The following is a 13581-nucleotide window of genomic DNA, read 5'->3' on the forward strand; positions in this document are numbered from 1 at the left end:
AGACAGATGCGGGGCCGGACTCCACCCTGCCCGAACCCCCAGCCGAGGGGCCGGTCTCACTGACCTTATAAAAGTCCGAAAGCCTGTTGGTCCCAACTTCATCGTCCCCTTGATCCCCAGGAACCGGATAAACAAATTTGCCATCCTGTCCACCAGGCGCAGGTAGTTGAATTGCTTGGCATACTTGGGGAACACCTGCTTAAGGCAGATGGAGGGCAGGTGGGCTTCGGGATCCGTGTTGCCATCGGAGGCGCTGGCCGGCTCACTGTCGGAAGGATCCTCCCTTGCAGCTAATGGCTTCGTAAGCTGCTGAGACCTGAAGTACACGAGCAAGTAATGAACCAATAGGTGCAGCAGGAGTCATAGGACGCAGCGCCTTCTCACACATATTCTCCTCTCTTTACAGTTCAGATACCTAAGGAGGTGTTATCACGGACACTGATTTCATTGTACAGACCAGCGGCCTGACCTCAGAGAAGCGAGCGGCTCAAGCTCACATAGCTAGTGTGTGGCAAGGCCGGGACTCGAACCCAGGACAGAGCCAGGACCGTCCTCTCTTCTCCCATCCCGGTTTCCCAATGTGGACAAGTGCCTTTACCATACTCGTGATTCAAGAGAGTACTCTATTACAGAGCAGCCTAGGTTTGATTTCAAACTCCTACTTGTGGGTAGTAATTGAATAATTAAGAAATATAAAAAATCTAATTGAGGGCTGGCAAGAAGCCAGAAGCACAGTTCAATGAACAATTTGCAAAGATACATCAGTTACCCAATTCTAGGAATAGGCACAATTACGTTTTCTGGCTTAACTATTTTCTTATTTGGAACTCATACAAAAAAAAAAAACAAAAAAAAACACAAAAGAACATGATTATCATGTTGTGATCCCAGAGTCTGGATAATTTATTCTGAAATTATTCTGAGAGTCAAGAAAAGTCACAGCTAAAACTCCCAGATAGCCCCCTCTGGCTTGGAATGCTCTTGTCACGTCCAGACCCACATATTCATCACCTGCTGCACCTTCAGGACGGGCCCCAGTCACCCCAGGCTGAAACACCCGCCCATTTCCCTCACCCCAAATCTACACTCCCCATCTCCTTGACCGTCACCCCCATCTGCCAGCTACCCAAGCAGAAAATGTCAGGATAAATGCCAGGCCTACCTCCTCAGTACTTCCTGACTGGGGAGCTCTGCTCTCCCCAACCTGGGTCTTGTGGGCTCTCCCCTGGACCATAGCAACCGCCTCCAGCCTTTCCCATCCATAGACCCATAGACACTGGCACCTGAGACACCTCTTTTTTTTTAATTAAATTTTTTTTTTGAGAGACAGAGAGAGAGAGAGGAGAGAAAGACCATGAGCAGGGAAAGGGTCAGAAGGAGAAAATCTTAAGCAGGCTCCACGTGAAGCCCAAAGCGGGGCTCGATACAACGACCCTGGGATCATGACCTGGGCCGAAATCAGGAGTCGGACGCTCAACTGACTCAGCCCCACCCCCCCCCCACCCCGTGTCCCCTGAGGCACCTCTTCTAAAGCAAACCTGGCTGGGTTGTCCCTTACTACAACTCTTTAGGGATTCCCGAGTGCCTACAATGAAGCCCATCCTTTTCATTCTGGCGCTCAAGGCCCTTCTCGATTTCTTCTCCGTCCTCCCTCCTCATTTCCTATCACTACCCCTAGATAGGCCTGGGGTGCTCCCTGCACGCTCCCCTGTTGCCAGGTGGTCTGGCCCGGACCGGAGACTTGGGGCCCACTGCACCCCGGCTCTCCTCCACAGCTGGTGCCTCTCTCTGCCCTTCCTTGCAGCTCAGCTCTCTCTCCTGCCTGCTGTCCTGCCCACAGCTGGTCCAGGGCCAGGTGTGACCTTTTCCACGTGTGCATCCATTCCTGAGACAACCCTGAGCAGGCTGTACTTGGTCAGTACATACTGCCCAACTGGCTGACTGATCCAGGAAAATTCCAACCACGTCACATGGTATTGAGCTCAAGGCCACTGTCTACAATTTTCTTTATTAAATGGCCATATCCCCTGTGTTCCCACTTGTGAGCTCACCACCAGTCACCAAGTTGGGTCGTCTTGGTATCTTTGTACCTGCCTTCCTTGGCCTTTGAGGTCTTCCCCTGGCCCTGGCTGCCCGGCACATTTCTTCTGGTCCACTTCCAGAACCAGCTCAGATGTCTCCTTGACCACACCAGTGACTCTTTCCATGCTCCACTCCTGTTCCTTGGACTTGCTTCTTTGTTCCTCTGGTCAAGTGCCACTGCATTTGTCTGTAGACCAGTCCCTCTTACCACATCTCATTCAACTCTATCTCTACAGGACCTGGAACGCTTTTGGCTTTTGTGAAAAGTTTCGTTGAATTTGTTGAAGTGGGCAAGTTTGCTTTTAATGGCAAGCCATGCCTCAAGTAAGATACCAAGGTTATGATGCTTTGTACACCAGCTCTTTTTTTTTTTTTTTTTTTTTTAATGTTTATTTTGAGGTGGGGGGAGGGACAGAGGGTCCAAAGCAGGCTCTGCACTACAGCAGCAAGCCCTGTGCAGGGCTCGGACTCACTAGTCACGGGATCATGACCCCAGCCAAAATCAGACGCTCAACCGACTGAGCCACCCAGGCGCCCCCAGGAAAACAACCCCCTTTTGAAGTTCAGTCGTGTGGATGGTTCTGGGGAAACAAATGCTCAATCTCACCAGGATTTCTCCTGAGAAGCACATGCTCTTGGGTGGGACACTGAACAATCTCCTTTCAGCTAAGCTGGTTTTATCATCATCTCCTTGAATTTCAGGACAGTACATAAAAGTCAGTGGTTACTTTTCAGGTGAAATGACATGTTTCCACACGAAGGTTACAGGAAGACAGATGAGGAAAGAGTAGTGGTGTTCTGGAAATTAGCTCTTAAATTACTGGAGAAGTGGCAGTTGCTGACTTGCTAAGTACTCATTAGGTTTTTGGCCGAGGGAAGGTTTGGAAACGAACAGTTTGACTATGCTCTGTGACAATGAAGAGAGCTCCGAGAACCCTTCAATCAGCCGTCCTATCTCCAGTACCTCGCTGGCTCTTCACGCAGCCCTGTGAGGTGACTGTCACTCTTTGAAAAAAAAAATTTTTTTTATCTTTTAATGTTTATTCACTCTTCGAGAGACAGAGAGAGACAGAGCGTGAGCCAGGGAGGGGCAGAGAGAGGGGGCGACACAGAATCTGCAGCAGGCTCCAGGCCCTGAGCTGTCAGCACAGAGCCCGACGCAGGGCTTGAACTTATGGACTGCAAGATCATGACCCGAACTGAAGTCGATGCTTAACTGACTGAGCCACCCAGTCGCCCCGAGGTGACTGTTACTCTTATGCCTTCTGTTCTGGGTAAGAAACCGAGCTCCAGCAAGGTTTGTCACAGCTGAACCAGGATTGTAAATCAGCCCTTCTAACCAGGGCTCGTTCGTTGCCCCTCTACTGTTAGAAAGCACAGCATGGTTCACAGGGTGGGCCACAGAATCCAAAGTACTGTTATTTATGTTGTATTTTAAATAGTTGGGTTGTTTTTTGTTTGTTTTTAGAGTATAATGGTCATCCATGCTCTTTGCAGACATTTTGAGGACGTATAAAAGAATCGAAATCATTTGTCACCCACAGCTCAGGGATAAAGACCACTATGTTTTGGTTTCTTATCTATAGTTACGAAGTTAGGATCACATTGCATATAGTGTAAATCCTTCTTTTCACACTTTAAGTTACATCCAGAGTATCTTTTTTTTTTTTTTTTTAACATCTTATTTATTTTTGAGACAGAGAGAGACAGAGCGTGAACGGGGGAGGGTCAGAGAGAGGGAGACACAGAATCTGAAACAGGCTCCAGGCTCTGAGCTGTCAGCACAGAGCCTGACGCGGGGCTCGAACCCACGGACCGCGAGATCGTGACCTGGCTGAAGTCGGACGCTTAACCGACTGAGCCACCCAGGCGCCCCACATCCAGAGTATCTTCCTGTGGCATTAAACACGTTTTCACGAAGGTAATTTCTCACGGATGTGAAATATTCGGTATTAAAGCCAAACCATAATTTAATTAGCCGCCCCCTTCAGTTGGCTATTGACTGTCTACATGGCCTATTTTAAAAAAAAATTTTATTTATTTAAGAGAGGGAGGTTGGGGGGTGGGGGCAGAGGCAGAGAGAATCCCAAGCAGGTTCCACGCTCAGCGCAAGGCCCGATGCGGGGCTCAAACTTACGAACCATGAGATCATGACCTGAGCTGAAATCAAGAGTCAGGCGCATGTCTGAAGCCATCCGGGTGCCCCAACATGGCCTGTCTGTGACTAAATGGAATGTGGTGATCGGTCCCTAAGTGAATGTGCTCCCTCTCAGAAACAGGACACATCACAGCTAGCAGCAGACTTGGAGGTCCTTCTGTGCAATGACGCCATCCATTTTTTGGCGTGTGGTCTAATGCATGCAACGTAAAAGGTGCCATTTTAATCACTTTAAAGCACACAATTTGGTGGCATTTAGCACATTCACAGTGTTGGGTACGCATCACCTCTTATCTAGTTCCAGAACATTTCCATGACAATGCCATTTCAGAGAAGAAACTTCAATCCCGGGCAGATAAGGCCACTACCATGAGTGGGTCACTTAATTAGCAGATGGTCCAGGGTGGTGGCCTTTGCTTGGGTTGCTCTGGCGACGGGGACCCCACCACCTCCAGGGGACCTCTTGGGCTGGGCAGGCTTTCCCGCTGATATGCATGTCAGAGGAGGCCTCTCGCCAGCGTCCTCAGCCTGCCACAGGTTCTGCCCCAGAGCCTCGCAGATGGAGTGGTTTTTTTTTTTTTTTCTCCTTTACGTGAGCCCTTCACATTCTTTCAAGGGCTGCTGTGTTTACTGGCTGACTACCGCTTCCCTTCCTTCCTGAATCCCAATTAATATGCTCAAGATGACAAGGGCCTTCTAAGCCACAGATACAATTTTCATGGACTCAAAACCACAAATTTAGGGGGGAGTGTTTTACTCAACTGGAAGAAGGCCGTAAAGATGTAGCTGATACAGAAGAAGAGATAAAACAGTGAGAAATGGTATCTTTGCTTGAGCTAATTCCAATGATCACATCGAGATCCGAGTTATCACAAATACTGTAAAATCCTCTTTTTACTTAATAGCATTTTAATGGAAACGGCGGGTTTATGAAATAAAAGTGACTGGTAAAGAAAACATAAATCAAGCTTACTAGTCCTTTGGGGTAATTTCTTTTTTTTTTTTTTTTTATTGAATTTGGTATATCCTTGATTCATTAAAATTCTGGAGTGTTTTATCTATTATCGCTTTTCAAATAAAATGGGATTCTTTTTTATTAAAACTCTTGTGAAAAACCACCTAACTTTTATTTTGCCTGCTATGTATTGGGGACCTACTGTACATCAAGCATTGGGCCCAGCAACTTGCTTCTAGTACCTCATTTGTTTCTCGTAACAATTTTACGAGGTAGGCGGAAACTACGAGGTAGGTGCCATTTTACAGATTAAAAGTCCAAGACCCAGAGAACCAGAATAATTGCCCAACCTCACAAATCAGTAGTGGAATCAGAATTCATACTTCGGACTATACCACTACACATTCCGTGCTTAGCTCACTGTATTGTTCTTGTGCTAATTGGATTTAAATCCAACCAAAGACTTTTTTCCTTAGGCAGACGCTCCATAACAGCCCCAGAAAGCAACCAAATCGGAAGGTAGATAAAGCAAGGTCAAATTCCAGTGTCGGAGAAAGTGCGCCAAGTCTCTCAGAGAAATAGTCACCATTTTTAGTTAAGCAGCCCTTCGGTAATTTTATTTGTCCGAGGACTTCCCTGTCCCAGGGGCCTCGGTGAGGTGGACACAGTTCTTACCACCCCAGAAGCACGTGACCACGTTGGGGGGGGGGGGGGGGAGACAAGACCCATCCATAAACAATGAGTGAGTAAGGCGGAAGTGGCCAGTCGAACATGCAGAGTGGGACCTAGAACATATGGAAGGAGGTTGGTTTGCTGGGTAGTATGCATGAAGGGGAAGGGGTGGGAATAGGAGCAGGAAGCTGGTGGGGGTGTCTAGGTCTCATAGGATCTAGGATGTGAGACAAGGGTGTTTGGATTTGGTAGTGCCGGAGATCAGGAGTGGTGGATTTAGGGGAGGGGAGTGGCAAAATCAGAAGTGTGGTGAAGGTGAATGAGCCTGCCAGCAGCACGAGTCCTGAATCGAGGCAGGGGACTGGACGGTGTTAGGAAGCTACTGGAATATTCCAGGTCAATCATTCTGAAAGCGTACATCCCCGGCCAACCGGGATCAGCATCACCTGAGATCTTGTTAGGAATATGAATCCTTGGCCCTATCCCAGGCCTGTGGACTCAGAAACTTTCGTGAGTGGGCCAGGCAATCTGTTTAGCAAAGCCTCATGGGTGATTCCAAGGCAGGCTAAGATCTAAGGATCGCTGGTTCTAGGTGAAAGAGGGTGGATTTGGCAACGGCTTGACCATGGGGGTCAGAAAGGGAGAGAACACCCTGGATCGTGTTGCTGGGCAATCCGTGGGTTGGCAGGAGAGCCTCGTGGGCAGTGGTGGTGCTGCACCGAGGTAAGCAGGCTCCTTTCCCTGCCATTTGACCGAGACCTGTCCCCACAGTCACTTGGGGATTTAACTGCGCATTGTCATTCCTAAAGAAACTGCTAACCGTGTACCAAAGAAGCGCCTTAAATTAGCCCAGCAGCTAATTTAAAGAGCTGGAGGGTGAAGTCACTAAAAATAAACGGAACTGCCACGTAGCCCAGCTCTGTCACTTGATGAATCTCTGCCATCGCAGGGCCCCATTTGCTTGATGGTGATGCGATGCTATTTGAACAGAAGGCGGTAGATGATAGAGCGGGCGAGGCAGGTGTTTCCAAATTGATGAGGCAAAGTACTCAGGGAGGGAACTCTGTCCGATGCTCCAGTCCCTGTAAGGCCCAGGCTGGGCCTACCTGTCCCCCTCCACGCAATGTTCTTCTGAGGGCTCACCTGGCCACGGCCACCTGCCTGGATCACTTCTTTCCCCAGCACGGCGTGACAGGAACAGCAATAAACACAATGGTGACGATATCGGATATTGGCAGCACTTACTATGTGCCAGGTACAGCAGTTTAAAGCAAACTTAACCTTGATTCAATCCTACAAAGTAGGTGTTATTATTATGCCCATTTTACAGATGAGGAAACTGAGGTATGAAGATACAGTCTAATTCCGGTTAGAAACCCGGGTTAGAAACCCAGGCAGGCAGGTGCTAGCATCCTTGTTTCTAACTGGCGCACGATGCCCTTTCACACACGAGGAGTTACCAGGCACTGAGTGCCCGAGAGTCAGGCGGGATACGGGTAACATCTCGTTTGAGCCTGGCAATGATCCTATGACTTACGTACTATCAGTGGCCCCATTTTACTCATGAGAAAAATTAGCTTCAGAGAGGTTACACTACTTTGCAAAGGTCACTCAGCTATTACATGGCTGAGAGTGAGGATTTGAACCTGGGTCTGTTTGGGTTCAAAGCCCAGGCGCTCTCCACCCTGTCACGCTACAACTCATTGTAGTTACGCACCTTCTCTAGACACACGTTCTCCTCCCTGACGGTGGAGGGAAGTCTCTTACTTCTGGGATGTCATGCAGCCTATGAGGGAGCGTGGCTGCGAGGGCACCCCGTCCAAGCCTAGCCCAGGACTGTTGCATTGCTTAGGATCAAACACACAGCCTCCCTATGAAGCATCCAGACGGATCTGCTTGGGGGCTCGTAACTGACCTCAATGGGACGACGCGGGAGTAACCAGCACGTATCTGGATGGGGCTGGTCCCCGTTGCCGAACAAATGAATCCCTATATTACCATTACAGGTTCACATGAGTCACCGATGCACGGCGTTTGTCGCGTATGTGAATTGACAAGGGCCCCAGTGGCGACAGCGGCAGACCGGGTCTCAGTCACTGCTGGGGACGAGTTCCCAGAGCCCCCAGGCTGGGGTTGCCACAGGACCATCTTCCTGCCAGGCCCCGACTTAACAAAAGGACAAACATGAGGACTTACTCCAGTGCCCCCATCCCCACAGACCCAGAGCGCATGCTATTTCAGAGCGGGAAGGGCCGTCAAGGGTCACGGGGCTCGGCCCTCTCATTTTCCGGATGAAGGAACTGACAGACCGCGCAATACGCTTCTTTCCTAACAGGGCTCTCTCTGCTCCGCCCTTCCGCACACAGCCAGCATCTTGCCGTCGCTCTCGCTCTCTTTGTCTTGGGCAGTTAGAGCCAATGAGGCGCACTGTCACGTGGGCCAGGGAGGGGTGATGCCAGGCAGCTCCTCGCCACAGGGCACCAGCCTGCTGCTCCCCTGGAGTCCCGGCTCTGCCCTCTGGAGCCGGGCGACCTCGGGCAAGTCATACAACCTCAAGGAAACCTTCAGCTTCCTCTTACAAAGAATGGGAATAATAATGGCACCTAACCTACCGGGCTGATGTGATTACAGAGAAAGTGGATGCATCGTGCTTGGCACGGCGCCTCAGTACCTGTTAGCCGCTGTGATTATAATCACCAACTTGATCTCCCGCCATCATCTCCAGAGGCTCACTGTCTGGTCACCAGGCTCAGTGGGAGAGATCAGCACACATCTCTGGGAACTCCGGAGGCTACGGGGTTTCTTTAACCACTTTCTGACGGTTTGCTCTGCCCCCAGCTCACATTACTAGACACTAGACTGCCCTCCTGCTCTCTGAGCGGGAAATCTCACTGCAAGCTGCACCCGGCCTCTCGTCTCGCCCTAAATACATCCCCCGTATGAGTCTCATCTTCTCAGACCTCACTGGAAAACTGCCCCTCACCTGACACCCTGGTTCTCTACTGAGGATGACTAATGTCACAAAATAACGCACAGAGAAACGTCACAAAATCACTGCTGTTCCCCCCATAAAGAAAAAGTTAAACCGTGGAGTTAGCAGGGGCCCTGGCGGTCATTGCGTCCCATTTTTCTCTTGAACGATACGGGGAAGTTGAGGCAGACACTTGCTTGGGGTGAGGTGGCCAGCGAGAGGTGTTGGCAAAGGCAGACCCAGTTCTCCTGGCTTCCTGTCCAAAGCATTTAAAAAAGGAAGAAGGAAAGGGGACAACAACAACAACAAAAACCAAACCACCGCTAAACTGAAATGCCAGAGTGGCCAAAGTTCGAATTCTGAATGAAAGGCTTCGGACCGTGGAGGCCACCCTGGCAGGCAGGGAGGAGAATTCTTCCTCCACACCCCCCTCCACTCGCCCCCACCCCCCGCCTCCACCAAAGGGCTACATTGTCCCGTCTTTAACCCGACCCGGTGGTTGGCCACCATCTTTCTGTGGATGATTGGGCTAGTGCTCAACTTTTCACAGGAACCCGGAGAAGGATTTCCTGATTTTCGTCGCGCCTGGCCCACACTGGCTGCCCCAGGGGCCCTCGACCGGGCCCTCCCTCCTCGTGAGCAGAGCACTGGCGTGGGGTGGGGGGCTACTTTGCCTACCTCACCTCCCCCTCTCCACGCTCTTCCCCTTCTTTGTAAACGTTCTTTCCGAAATTATCCACGCGAAAACAACTCGTCCTTCACATTGTAGACTTCACATCGCCTTTTCCAAAAAGCTTTCCTCAGCCTTTGGAGCTGGAAGCAGCCATTCCTTTCCCTAAAACCTTCTGGACTCTCTGTACATCGTCATCATCCTCATGCTCATCCCAAGATGTAAGTATTGAGCGTTTCATCTCTACCCTGCCCAGAGCAGAGCCCACGGTCTGCATTCCTTTTGTCGCCATCATACCCAAATGGCTGTTGGTATGACTGTCTCTGACACCTGTCTCCTTCCCTAGACTGCGAGTCACGGGAGGGCGGGCCCTGCTGTCACTCACGTATGAATCTCTCTTCTGACACCGTTCCGGACACACAGTAGGTGCTCAAAACATCGGACGGCGAATACAGACGGGCATTGTTTCACTGAGTTCTTACAACAGTCTAGTTAATTAGACGCAGTTATTAACTCGAGTTTACATCTGAGGATACTGAGGCGTTGGGAGGTTAAGTCAGCTGCCTAAGTGATGGGGCTGGGCCCGGAACCCGGGGTCACGTTTTTAACACCGCCACTGCCACACCCCTCCACGTCCGTTGCCAGAATGCATCCCTTCTCTTTGTCCCTCCCAGCTATGGGAAGAGCCTGTCTATCTACAGGAGGAGCCAAGATTTCCTGGTGGCAACGGCAAGGCACCGTCTATGTGACGATTGTAATCAGTGGTTGTATTAGCCTCTGTTTTACCACCTCCAAAATTAGCAGAAAAGGCCAACTTGAGCTTTCATTGTCTAGTTCTGCTAATGAAGGGATCCTTTTAATTACACACTCAGCGCCTGTCTGCAACACAAAGCGTTTTAGTGTTTAAACACAGTTCTGCACCAAAGTATAGGCCTGTGTGAACACAGACGATAAGTGGGGGAAACCATGTGTAGAAGTTATCCTTTGCTTAGACTGTAATTCTTTTTGGCTTTCAATTTTATCCAAATGCAGCTCCTTTTTTGTGGTGCTCCTAGTTCTCCTTTGTATACTGTATATGTGCCCGGTGAACACCAGGTACCCAGGGATTCAGTGGGCATATCCCAGGCCGAATATCCTTCCCCCTTAAATTTTGGATGAAATCTGCTTGATTGGTGGATTTCACCTGTCCCTGATTTGCCCTCGGGGGTCCTCCCCACCCAGGACTGCCTTACAGCTGGCTGGTCAACCCGCAGTGAGGGTGTCGAACACAGAACTATCTTCATTCGTGTCCCAGGGGCTCAAGGCGTGTGTATCCCACTTTTTGAGGCAGTCTTTGTGTGTGTCGTGCTGTTTGCGGTTTTCACTAACGTGAGTGAGGCCTTATGGGGCTGATCCCACAACCTTTCTCAGGCAAGGGTGCCCAGAGTTTGTATTCCTACGTGGTCAGGGGGTAAGAGGGATAACTCCTACTGAGCCCCTCCTATGGGCCAGGAACCCTTCTGTACGTTAATTACCCTGGTTAAGCCACACGAGACCTTAAGATAGAGATATTAAGATGGAGATATTCTGGAAGCAGAATGCCTGGGTTGGAATCCTGGCCCTGTTGCTCACTAGCTTGGTGGCTTTGGAAGAGTCTCTTAACATGCTCGTGCCTTGGTGTCTTTATCTGTGTAATGGGGATAATAATTCTACCTACGTCACAGCATCATTGTGAAAACGAAACGGGCTAATACATATACGTAGAGCATTTAGAACCATACCTGGCATGCAGTAAGCACTCAATAAGTGTTAGCTGTTACCAAGCTAAGCTCAGGTTACATGAAGTCCTCAAGGTCACCTGCCTCTGAATGGTCGCATCTGGTAATCTGGCTCTGACTCTCAAGACCTTGTTCTTTCTAGGCCTCCATCGGCGTTCTCCAGTGCCAAGGGGGCTCTCTGCTGACCCTCTGTGAGGACACTGCAGTCTGAGCCCTGGTGCAGCAGGGCGTGGCCTAGAGAAGGTCACTCTGGGTGCTCGATGCGCTCCTGGTCTCGGTACTGAGCGAGCTTCCACTGCCTTTCTGCTCCCACTGCTTCAAACGCACGGCTCTTCCTGGGGTTACCATGACCCTCCTGATCGCCACCGACCTCGGTCTTTCTCCAGTTCAGCTTCTTCATAGCATCTGATGACGCTTTGACCACGCTTTCTGGAACTCTCATTTCCTGGCTTCTGTGCCCATGCCCTGGTGGTTTTCTGTTTTCTGTCTTTTTTCCCTCCTGGTGGTAGAGTGTCCTTTAAGCCTCTGTCCTTCACCTGCTCCCTGCCTCACCCCCCGCCCCCTGGGCTCCCTAGGCCCTCCCATTCACACCCAGAGATGACTGCCCGGATGCCTGTGCCCTGCTCCCCGCCGCCCCCCCCCCCAACATCCAGGCCCCAATCCCGCACACCTTGCCGAGCTCACTTCAGGTGCCAACCCACCCACAGCCCCCCTCGTCCCTCCCACCAGATATACTCTCCTCTGGATTTCCCACAGCACCTCATTTGCTCCTCTCCTGTGCAATCAATCATCTTCTAAACTTATATTACAGCCGTGGAAGTCTGTGGCCTCTCTCCCCCATAGACTGTGAGTTTGCCGAAAATAGAACCCATTTTTGTTCCCCTAATAGTACTCTACATCTCATAGGCAATGCAAAAGAAAAGGTACGCTCGCTCGTAGATGACTGTGTAAGAAAAGCATTCTTTAAGACAAATAACGTGAAGAATTTGGTGTAATTTTGCCATAGGCAAGAAAACGGGCAGGGTGACCTCTGCGTGTCATTTGCAGCTTCAGGTCCTAGAAAGCCATTTTTTTGTTTTGTTTTGTTTTGTTTTAAGGGTAATAGTGCAACAATAAGAATTAATGGCAATAAGAATAACAGCCATCCTGGCTCCGCTCACTTCCTACCCGTATGGCCTTGGGGAAGTTGCGTTAGGCTCGGCCTCTGTTTCTCTTCTGTAAGATGGTGATGGACTACAGCAACCCCCTCACAGAGGTGTGGAGGCATTCGGTAGGGTGACATGAAACAAAAGGCTAGCGTCCTGGCTGCAGCACAGTGAGTGCGAACGAAATGTCAAACAACAATCAGGGACTTCCGGTCAGCTGAAGCCCAGCCAGGAAGAATTAACTGCCTCCTCCAGTCCGTAGCATTCCATCCCTCCAAGAACTTCGGTCCTCACAAAATGAGATTTTTTTTTTTTTTTTTTTTACAACACGGCTAATAAATTAGGCATATGCATATTAGCAACCAGGTCCAGAGAGAAAGCCTAACTTTTTTCTCCACGCCATTTGAATTCCCCTAACATAGAGTTGTTGTCAAAATCCATTAAAGTATTAATTTCTCTTGTCACTGCACAATTCCCCAAGCAGACATCCAGACTGTGTGCAGTGGTGTTTCTCGCAGAAGTGCTAAATGTTTAGTTATCGTGGCACATTTTTTAGATGATGCCTCCCTGATAGCTCGAGAGAGACTGCATAGGTTCAAGTACAAGGTTAAGGCAGGGTGGCGGGACGGCAGCAGTTGTGGGGATTACACATCAAGCGGGCCTGGGGCTGAGCTCCAGCACTGCCACTTACCAGCTGAGTGGCCTCGGGGAAGGTACTTAGCCTCTCTGAGTCCCGGTTTCTTCATTTGCAAAATGGTGACAATAATACTAAACACACAGGGGGTTGGTGAGAACCAAATGGAATACCAAATGTAAAGAACCCCGTAGAATGCCAGACAGATGGCTGGCCCTCAGTGTAAGACAGCTTAAAAATCCCACAGATGTGGAGACGTGCAGACCGGGGTCTAGAGGCTGCTGCGCCCACTTGCCAGCCCCCCCTGAGGGGCAGCCTTAAGGAGCAGTGTGCTTTTTGTGACACAACATCCCGGACACGGCACACGGACACTTCTTTCCCAGTGGTTTCTCCGGGCGCCCGTTCAAATGAGTTAAATATCCTCAATTGACCAGCTCACCTGGCGGAAGTGAAAGGTTTCTGTGCCAAGAGGAATGGGGCGGGCGCCCCGCACCCCAAAAAAAGAAAACAAGAGAAAGCCTATCTTTTAGTTTCCCC

General features: G+C 50.0%; 1 protein-coding gene across 10 annotated transcripts in view; it reads right to left on the reverse strand.

Annotated features, from left to right (window-relative positions):
• TTLL11 (tubulin tyrosine ligase like 11) overlaps positions 1 to 13581 on the reverse strand; it is a 240147-nt gene that overhangs the window by 40510 nt on the left and 186056 nt on the right. For all 10 annotated transcript variants that reach the window (XM_086683916.1, XM_086683912.1, XM_086683911.1 and 7 more), the window contains one exon: positions 65 to 316. In XM_086683916.1, the coding sequence (XP_086540042.1) occupies positions 65 to 316 (252 nt within the window). The remainder of the gene's footprint in view (positions 1 to 64; positions 317 to 13581) is intronic.

This window comes from Puma concolor, chromosome D4 (assembly GCF_028749965.1).
Source record: "Puma concolor isolate L17-30 chromosome D4, mPumCon1.1.hap2, whole genome shotgun sequence".
Lineage (NCBI taxonomy): Eukaryota > Metazoa > Chordata > Mammalia > Carnivora > Felidae > Puma > Puma concolor.